The 9,730-nt window shown below is 39.0% G+C and overlaps 1 protein-coding gene across 3 annotated transcripts in view; it reads left to right on the forward strand.

Annotated features, from left to right (window-relative positions):
* Positions 1–5,384, forward strand: part of LOC121080599 (BDNF/NT-3 growth factors receptor-like) — a 205,785-nt gene extending 200,401 nt beyond the window's left edge. For all 3 annotated transcript variants that reach the window (XM_040578733.1, XM_040578732.1, XM_040578734.1), the window contains 2 exons: positions 1,578–1,736; positions 2,584–5,384. In XM_040578733.1, the coding sequence (XP_040434667.1) occupies positions 1,578–1,736; positions 2,584–2,769 (345 nt within the window). In that variant the 3' untranslated portion in view covers positions 2,770–5,384. The remainder of the gene's footprint in view (positions 1–1,577; positions 1,737–2,583) is intronic.
* The last annotated feature ends 4,346 nt before the right edge of the window (positions 5,385–9,730 follow it).

The raw sequence follows: 9,730 nt of genomic DNA on the forward strand, positions 1-9,730 counted from the left end.
TCCATAATTTAAGGATGTTAAGGTACTTGGATGTGTAAGGTACAGAGGCTGGTGAAAGGGCTGGAAAGCATATCCCAGGGGTCCTCAAACTACGGCCCACGGGCCGGATACAGCCCCCCAGGGTCCTCAGTCCAGCCCCTGGTATTTACAGAACACACACACACACCCCCGCCGGGGGTTGCGGGGGGGAAACCAAGCAGCCGCAGATGACCTCCTGCCACTTCATCTGTGCACTGGCCCCCTGTTTAAAAAGTTTGAGAACCCCTGGCATATTCTATGAGGAGCAGCTGATGACTCTGGGTTTGTCTAGTTTAGAGAAAAGGAGAATGAGGGGCAATCTCATTACTCTCTACAGTTTCCTGAGAAGGGGAGGTAGAGGTAGAAGTGCTGATCTCTTCTCCCTGATATTCAGCGACAGGACATATGGGAATAGTTCAAGGCTGTGTCAGGGGATGTTCAGACTTGACATTAGGAAACATTTCTTTACCAAGAGGCTGGTCAAACACTGAAACAGGCTTCCTAGAGAGGTGATTGATGCCCCAAGTCTGTCAGTGTTTAAGAGGCATTTGGGCAATGCCCTTAATAACATGCTTTAACTTTTGATCAGCCCTGAAGTGGTCATGCAGCTGAACTAGATGATCAGTGTAGGTCCCTTCCAACTGAGCTCTTCTATTCTAGCTTATCTGGTTAGACTATTTTAAAAGTACTTGAGTGGATTTATTCATTTATGTGATCTAGTCAGAACATATTAGGAACAGTAAGTTGTTTAGAAACTAGAATGAAAAGCAAGAGTTTATTAATTTATATTTTTTATTTACATTCAGCTTAAGTAACTCAATTTTTTAAAAGCATAGCATTTTGGGGAAATTTCAAGATTTCAGAAAGACAATAATTCAGGAAAAGATGCCTGGGGAATTCAACATGTGATGATTTGAGGCATAGAGTCCATGTCTTGTAAGTTAATGATTATCAAGTGTATATATCCAAAGGACTGAAAATTTGGAAAGCTGTGTAGAACTGGGTAGTTAATTTCGAACAAAATTTGATGCATTGGTTAACTTTGGAAATTACCTACAGACAGTAGCATTGCTTTAATTCTTTCATAATTGATAGATTAAACCATATAGATCCTGATGCTTGTGTGTCATGCAGTTACTGTGTCTTTATGGATCTCAGCTGATATCTGGTAGATTTCATTGCATGAATCTTTTACAATTTTCTCAGCCTTAAAATTGAGAGTAATACCAGCCTAATTTCTAATGGATTGATAGGTTTAGTTAATATTTTTATAAAGCATTCAGTTCCTTGTGTAGGGGGTACAAAATAAATGTAGAAGATTAGTTTATACTTCAGAAACAATTCATTTGGAGATTCTATTGAGAAATCTATCATGGCAGTGATCACCATTTGGGAGAGAGGAGGTTGGATCACAGCTCCCTAGTTCTTACGAGCTCTTTAAAGTGAATGGCAGCAGATGGGAAAAAAGAAAATGTGGATTTCCCTGGCTTAGCATCTCAATACTCTTCCTGGAGGTCTAGAGGAATTATTTCTAACTCTTTCTTTATTTTTCCCCTCAGGTTGGAGGTCACACAATGCTGCCTATTCGTTGGATGCCTCCAGAAAGTATCATGTACAGAAAGTTCACCACAGAAAGCGATGTCTGGAGCCTGGGGGTCATATTATGGGAAATATTTACCTATGGCAAACAGCCATGGTATCAGCTCTCAAACAATGAGGTGTGTGTATTATATTTTCAAATAGCATAGAGGGCGGCATTTTAACTGGTGGCATGGCTTCTCTGGGGAAAGGACAACAGCAAATTTATTTAGTAGAAGCAATTACCCTGATATCATATAATTATGGTATTGTCACAAACTTTGTGGTTGAAATTCTTTTTCACCCTTTTCTCAGATGGATGGAAGTTATCCAAGTAGGACTATACTAAGTTGGGACATAGCTTCTTCCTTTGTGTAGGATAGTCTGCTCTGGGTGTTGAGAAAGACCACGAGGCAATAAAAAGGAGCTTACCTGTCTCCCAAACTGGCATTGGGTGATTTCAGTTACATATCAGGAAATGTCATCGTCACAAAGTAGTTGTTCTAAAACATTCTTGAATAGACTGAAGGAATATGGAGATCTCTTCATACCTGGGAAATCAAAAGTAATCCCTTTCCACAAATTAGCCATGGTGGTACTCATAAAGCGTAAGGAGGGAGGGAGAGGTGCTCTGTGTGAGACGATTGAAACTGCTTGCTTCTGAGATGAGGTGAGATTTATACACATATAGGGCAGGTATGATATTGCTTGCTTACCACTGTTCCCTCATGAATGCAAGGGATAACACAGGTTAACACAACATCACATTTCATCAGATATTGCTCCTTGACATCCTATGTTATGGTGATTTTTCCATATCATATCCCACTACCTGTACATCTACCTAGAAATGCAGCTCTTCTGCAGAGGTGGCCAGGTGACTTCCACCAGTGAGGCTGCTGTGGCTATTAGCAGCTAGCTCTTCCATGGGTGAGGCCTATGTAATTGGAATGGTTACACTGATCCTTTCCTTGTGATTTCTTGTAGGTGATTGAGTGCATCACTCAAGGCAGAGTGCTGCAGCGACCTCGCACATGCCCCAAGGAAGTATATGAGTTGATGCTGGGCTGTTGGCAAAGAGACCCTCACATGAGGCTCAACATCAAAGAAATACATTCCCTCCTCCAGAATTTGGCTAAGGCATCTCCAGTTTACCTGGATATTTTAGGCTAAAATATCCTAGCATTTCTTCTTATGATCTGTGTGAATGAATGTATTCAACTGCCACTGAACTCCATTAAAATGTGTTCTTAACTTTGACAGTACTAATGACAAAGATATGAAGAAGCTTTCAAAAGGCAAGCAATGTACACATCTATAGACACAGTATTGACTTTTTAGACATTGCTGAAGCATATCTTCAGTCTCAGTTTCTATCATTTTTCCTCTAATCAATTTGGTTTCTGCATTATTGTAACTCCGCATAGACAAAGGCCTTAAAAACTTGATCTGTTATATCAGCAGACTCTCCAGTTAACCCACCGCAACTAACAATGGCTTGTTGTATTCATGCTTTTGATGTGGATGAATAGAAAAATATATTTAACTCAAACTTTGTGATTTCTTCTGTATAGATACCAGGAGTCTCTTTGTATTCACCTCAGTTTCTTTGCTTCAGCATATGGGTAGAAAAAGACTAATGTTCTTTACATGAAGCATATTTCTTGCAGACACAAAGCTAGATGGAATGAGAAGAGCACTTATGTGACCCAATGTCTGAAAGAACTATAGGATCAGATGGCATCCAAAGCCACTAAAAAAATCACAAACAATTTGATGGAAGGCAAGAGATGGTTTAGCACTTTCCTTGGATAGTCTTTCTGAGGAGTAAAGGGATTGTTCAAGGAGGTGCATGGCCAGCATTTTTCATTGCCAGATACAAGTCTATGATAAAAGGGAAAAAGATATTGTCTGCACTGCACACAATTATGCTACAAAATGATGAACAAAACACATGCCCTTATTTTGTCTTCTGGTAGGATATTGGCATGCCACTGGTATAAAAATGTTCTCCAGCTAGTCTTTGGTAATAAAGGCTGAAGCTAGGCTTATTAATGTACAGGATTAATTTCAGGATCAAGTGTTTAAACTAAGGATTTTGTTAAGATAGGGTACGCTATAGATGCTGGGGTAGGTGTATCTTATATGGTGCTTGTCCAGCAGCATACTCCTTCCTTCCTCAATATTTTTTAACTGTGAAAACAAAACTGCATCGTATTTGTTGATTAATGCCCTTTGTGCAGAAATTAAACTTTCATCTTGTAGTACACCCTTGTACTAACTCATATATATAAACCTCATATAGCTAACTCATAATAACATTAACTTATATTTCATTAAAGGGGCTAATGGAGGACACAATTACAATAGACTGATATTACATGAATAATCTAAAGCACAGAGATCACTGGTTATGTTTAAGCCACAGTGGGGGATAGATTAAGATCCCTGGACAAAATAAATGACATTGAGATTACAGCTTACTATTCAGAGTGCAAAGACCCTGAATTCAGCACCATATTTGTGTCAATGCTAGTGCTGTCATTCCCAATATCCACTTTAAAAAAATTATTTGTTTTTGATTGGATGGACATTGTACATGTACAGCATTTGCATGGCCACTGTGTTAATGACAAATGCATGGGTATATCTTGGTTTTCAAACTGGAAGTTGAAGATTTCAAATTCAGAGGTAGGATTATTTTTAATATGATTTCTTACAAATTAAAACCTACCTTACCTAGTCCTCAAGACTTTTGCCTCCCTCTGTGAGTGGGCATTGCTGCAAAAAAAGTGATCTTTCTTTTCTTTTTCTCTTTGTTTTTTCTTATTGACATGAGCCAGATCAAAATAGTCCTTCATCTTTGTGTTGAGAGTATTATATTTAATAAATTAAGCATTTTAATTTTGCAAATGTTCCCATAATATTCTTAATATATAATTTACTTGTATATATTATTTAATGAGGCACTTTAGCTTGTTCCTTCAGAAGCTTTTAGAGATAGCTCATAAACATGTTGAACATTTTCAAAAGAAAACAGTTCACAGGACAGTGGTGCATTTTTACCTTTCTCAATGTCATTAAAAAGGCAGCATTACAAATAAACATGAGAATATAGCTGTAAAGCCATACTCAGTTTTCCTTTAATAAACTAGATGTTATTTTTTTAACCAGTACTGAACCGGAAACACACATAAAGTCTAAGAAAAATTCCAGCAAAATCAGCCTTAAAATTTTACTAGACTGTCTTAAAAGTTCACATAGAAAGCTAGTTCACATAGAAAGCTAGATAAAGACTGAGCATCCAGCGAAACCCATTCTCTTGAGAATCTGATTTTTATGTTATAAAGGAATTTGCAAATAATTTTCAACATAACAGCAGTGGAAAAAGAAGGTGTCATAGTCTGCTAATACTGTGCAGTAGGAAAGGGTTGCAGGTGATGGAAGGGGAGGTGTTAAGCTTCTGCCTGCTGTATTTTTAGTTTCTTATGAGCTTAAGAAAAAGGCATTGAGATGCTTCTGTTGCAATGCAGGCTCTAACATTGAAATCAAACACGTGGATTTTGCAAGTACTGAAAGAATGTATACTCCCAAAAACCAACAAAAACCAAACCCCTGAAATTGTGCTTTAGCAGCATCTTATTTTTTATTTACTATGACTATGACTAATGACTATGAGTCATTTTAGAGACTAGCTAATGTTACAACATATTGTGCAATAATGTAGCAGTATGTTAAACCTCTAAAGCAGGGGTCCTCAAACTACGGCCCGCGGGCTGGATACAGCCCCCCAGGGTCCTCAATCCGGCCCCCAGTATTTACAAACCCCCCCCGCTCCCCCCCCCCCGCCGGGGGTTGGGGGGGAAACCAAGCAGCCGCAGATGACTGCCTGCCACTTTATCCGTGCGCTGGCCCCCTGTTTAAAGAGTTTGAGGACCCCTGCTCTAAAGAACCAAATGTTCAACAAAGCCACCAGTATGGATAACCTTAAGCTATATCATTACTCTTCTTCATCATACATAAAAGGCATAATCAGAGTAGACAAGCTATTAACTGTAGTTATATATATTTTACTTTTTTCATTAAAAGGTAATATATATGTATAAATTTACATACATCTACATCACTGCAAATTATAATTAGTGCTATTAAAAGTCTGCTAAATGACCGAAATAAAAAAAGAAAAAAATTATTTTTCTATGTTTGTGAAATTCAACTTTTTAGACTGGTGTGCAGCAGAGGAAGTGCTAAAATGCCAGAGATATAACAAGCACTTTTTTCCCCAAAATGACTGCTTAAAAACTTTTCTTCCATTCCCATCTGACTTGCTGATTTCTCACAAGGAAATGATCTAAGCTCCAAAAGCAGTTTGATTTATTGTCATTTTCGGGTTTGTGCTATTGCTTTTTTTATTGTCCTAGAATAACAGTGCAGCTTCACTAGCATTTTATAATTGCATTCAATAACAAAATAATTCCAGGACTATTCAGACTGCAGCACTACCTGCAGGACAATGGTGAGAATACCAAAATTCAGCAGTAATAATAGCAGCATTTGCATGCTCTTTCTCTCTCTCTCCCCCTCACCCACATCTTTTTGAGAGATTGTTTCTGTTGTGGCTGATGTAGACTTTTACAAAACACTTTGAAAATAAAGGAAATAACCCAATAAAATGATCAGGTCACTGAATGACTAAGGTACAATGGGAATGTGTTAGAACAAGACTATCTCTGAGTTGTTGCAGCCTGAAAATTAATTCAAATGCTGCTATATTGAGGCAAGTGGGAAAGGGCAGGGGAACAAATCAGGGTTTCTAATAAAACATGAAGGGTTTGATAGCACAGGAAGTTGTATTTTCTTGTCAGGGCTGGTATGAACCAGTGCTGCTTTAAATCAAAAGCCTTAGTTAGAATACTTTTGGGTTGTTTTTTTGTGGGATGGGCGGGTGTGTTACTATAACTAATCACAAATATGAAGCAAAAATTAAAAGTGCACATGTTTCAGGAAAACATTGTGAATTTCACAACAACAGGGTGACTATTTTGCCATCTTTTAAAGATATTTCAGGAGAAGGAAAAGGAAATTCTAAGTACATTATTTTACCATCTATGCATTCTAGACCAGGTCTACAGGTTGGTGGGGTTTTTTGTTTGCTTGTAGAAGACTGAGTGACAACCGGCTAGTGTTTTATAAACACTGATTACTTTGAGCAAGGATAATAGAAGCTGCTAGTAGTGGAGCTTTTTGATAGATATATGTAAGAAAACAGAGATCAAATCAAATCTTTACAGAGGCCTCTTGCAGCTTATATGTATCATTCTGCAACTTAATGAAAACCAGCTAAGAATGTTTTATATGCACAAGAAATTTAATTCAACACTGGTGTTCAATTACATCACCAATAGATATAGAATCAATTATGAAATATTTGTCCCAGCCCTGCACTTCACCTATACTTTATGTATATACATATATTTCTAAATCTCTCTTGCTTTGTCACCTGAGACAGATAGACATATCTACATATAAATATAGATCTCCATATTGTCACCAAACTGTGATCTGGTGTGTAGTGCTATCTTTCTCCTTTCCTTTGTCTTTTTCTTTTCTTATGTGATGTCTGTGCAAATATTTAGTGGTTCTCATTTTGCAGTTTGCTATAGCAAGGCTGATTTTGAAGTGATGCCTATGTATCAGTGTTAAAAGTTTTGTTTCTGAATCATGTGACCAGCTTCTTTTGACATGACATGGAAAGTTTCTTGTGTTATAGTGTATTTAATAAAAATTATGTCTTACAATAAACAATGTAATTCAAAAGAAAGATTCAATGATTACTTTAAAAGACATACAATTTTCATGAAGGGCTGTGTGCTATTTTATTTTTTGCTTTAATGTCTTTGTTCACCTCCATTCCTTCTGAAAAGGTTGAAATTAAGATATAGTTTAGTATGCTTAGAAGCATTATATATTTCCACTCTAAAACCCTGAATAAAAGCCAGATCACTGAATTCCTAGGTGAGGAAAGAAGAGTTCCATAAAAATAATAGGAAAATAAATATCCAATTTTAATGTAATCTGTTAGGCTCTTTTTTTAATTTTTATTTCTTTTTTCTCAAAAATTAAGATCCTATTTGAACACTTATTCATTTGGAGAGCTGGCTTTGCAAATAACTTAAGGCCATTTGTTTCTCCTTCAATGTGCACAACATGCAGCAGCCAAGCATAGTCCCCTTTGCTGTTCAGCAACAGGGCCTTCCACAGCCTAATAAGAGTCAAAGGCCTATCAGCTCTTTCTGCACCTTCTGTATAAAATCCATAGAGAATTGTGAAACACTAAAAAGGCTGGTAGGGAATATTCAATACAGGTCCTGCTCCTGAGCTTCTGCTAAGGTTCAACAAATTTCAAAATTGATTTAATGATGAAGAAGTCTCTGTACTGGGGCAGATCCATTCTCTGGGAGATGCTGCTCATCACCACTTGTGGCAGCCCATCTTCAGTAGCCAAACAAAGAGGGCTGATGTCTAGGCTGCCCCCATCTCTTCTTCTTGGCCCTTTCCCAGCTGCCTTCTGCAGCTGCTCATCTTGTCCCCAGCCTGTAACAGAGGAGCCAGGACTGGGTCTCACTCCAGCTCCCTAGACCCAGCCAATTACCTCCTCTCTGCTAGAGCCCATCTAGCCTTTGCTTGACATGGCAACTAATAAATCACCCAGTGACATAGTTTTATTGTTTTAATGATCTTGAAATTAAAACATTGAAATACCTATCTGTCCTGGTTTTATTGCATTAATTAAATCTTCTTACATAAGAAGAGTCAATCTGCATTGTTCCAGAGACTACATAAATACTCCTTGGAGACATACACATTCACATCACCTTTCACTCATTTATCTTGCTCCGGTAACCAAACTGACCGGTGCTAGGAACATGTGAAGAGATGCCTCCTGCCTTTGACACCTCAGCTCCCAGGCATGCTTCTGACCTTCTCTCTGTCACCCTGAATGCTGTCCAGAATTTGCAGATTCCTGGCACATCCTCCTTGAATTGCCACTCTTCCAGTACTTTTGATGCAATATACTTTGGAAATTGGCATATATACACATATACAAACAAATTACTGGGTGTATTGGCTTATATGTCAAGCTTTTGGTAGTCAGGGGCTTCAGGGCTGGCCAGAAGCTTCCCCCATTTCAGTGTAAGAGACTGTCCGTGAGAACCACCATCGCCACAGCAGATGTTTGTCTCAACATTGCTATGGCAGGAAACTCACATCACCACAGCAAGTATTTATCTATGGCAGGAAGCCAACATCACTGCCACAGCAGAGGTTTATCTCAACATTGTTAAGGCAGGAAACCCACTAACTGACACCATGGAGCAACAGGGGAAGCTAATCCTGAGAAACTTAACCAAGTCCCTGTGCATGTGCCCAGACCCAGGGTCAGGGGGATCAAGGGGCCTGGAGACCTCTGAGGACTACCTGATGGTATTGGGCACGCACACCACCGCCAGGTGGAAGGTGTGGTTAAGCAGAACAGCTCATGACAACCCTTTAAAAGAACGGAACCAACCAACATCGGAGGGAACATTCCCCCACTGGACTTGGAAACAAATTGGACTGTCAGGACACTGCAGCTCCGGGGTGGTAGCTATTGCTATGAACTCTTTCATTCTTTCTTTCCTTCCTTTCTTTATCTCCCACTCTCTCCTTTGCATTTGCAAACCTGTGATCAGGCAAATAAAGTTCTTTGGATCTTGACTCCATTTTGAGTCTTAATTCTGTTCCCAAGAATACAAGAAGAACCTCACTCTGGTCTTGGACTGGCATGCGACAGAGCCTGTTTCAGCCAGCTCCAAGACAAACATGCCACTGGCCAAAGCAGAGCCAATCAGAAACATTGGTAGTGCCTCTGTGCTAACATATCTAAGAAAGAAAAATATATGCTGTGCAACAGCTGTGAGAGATAGGAGTGAGGAAGTGTGAGGGAAACAACCCTGCATGTACACAAGGTCAGTGAAGGAGGGGGAGGAGATGCTCCAGGCACTGAACAAGATTCCTTTGCAGCCCATGGATGAGACCATGGTGATGCAGGTTCATAGAATCAGAGTCACTGAGGTTGTTGGAAAAGATCTTT

This window comes from Falco naumanni, chromosome W, assembly GCF_017639655.2.
Source record: "Falco naumanni isolate bFalNau1 chromosome W, bFalNau1.pat, whole genome shotgun sequence".
Taxonomy (NCBI): domain Eukaryota; kingdom Metazoa; phylum Chordata; class Aves; order Falconiformes; family Falconidae; genus Falco; species Falco naumanni.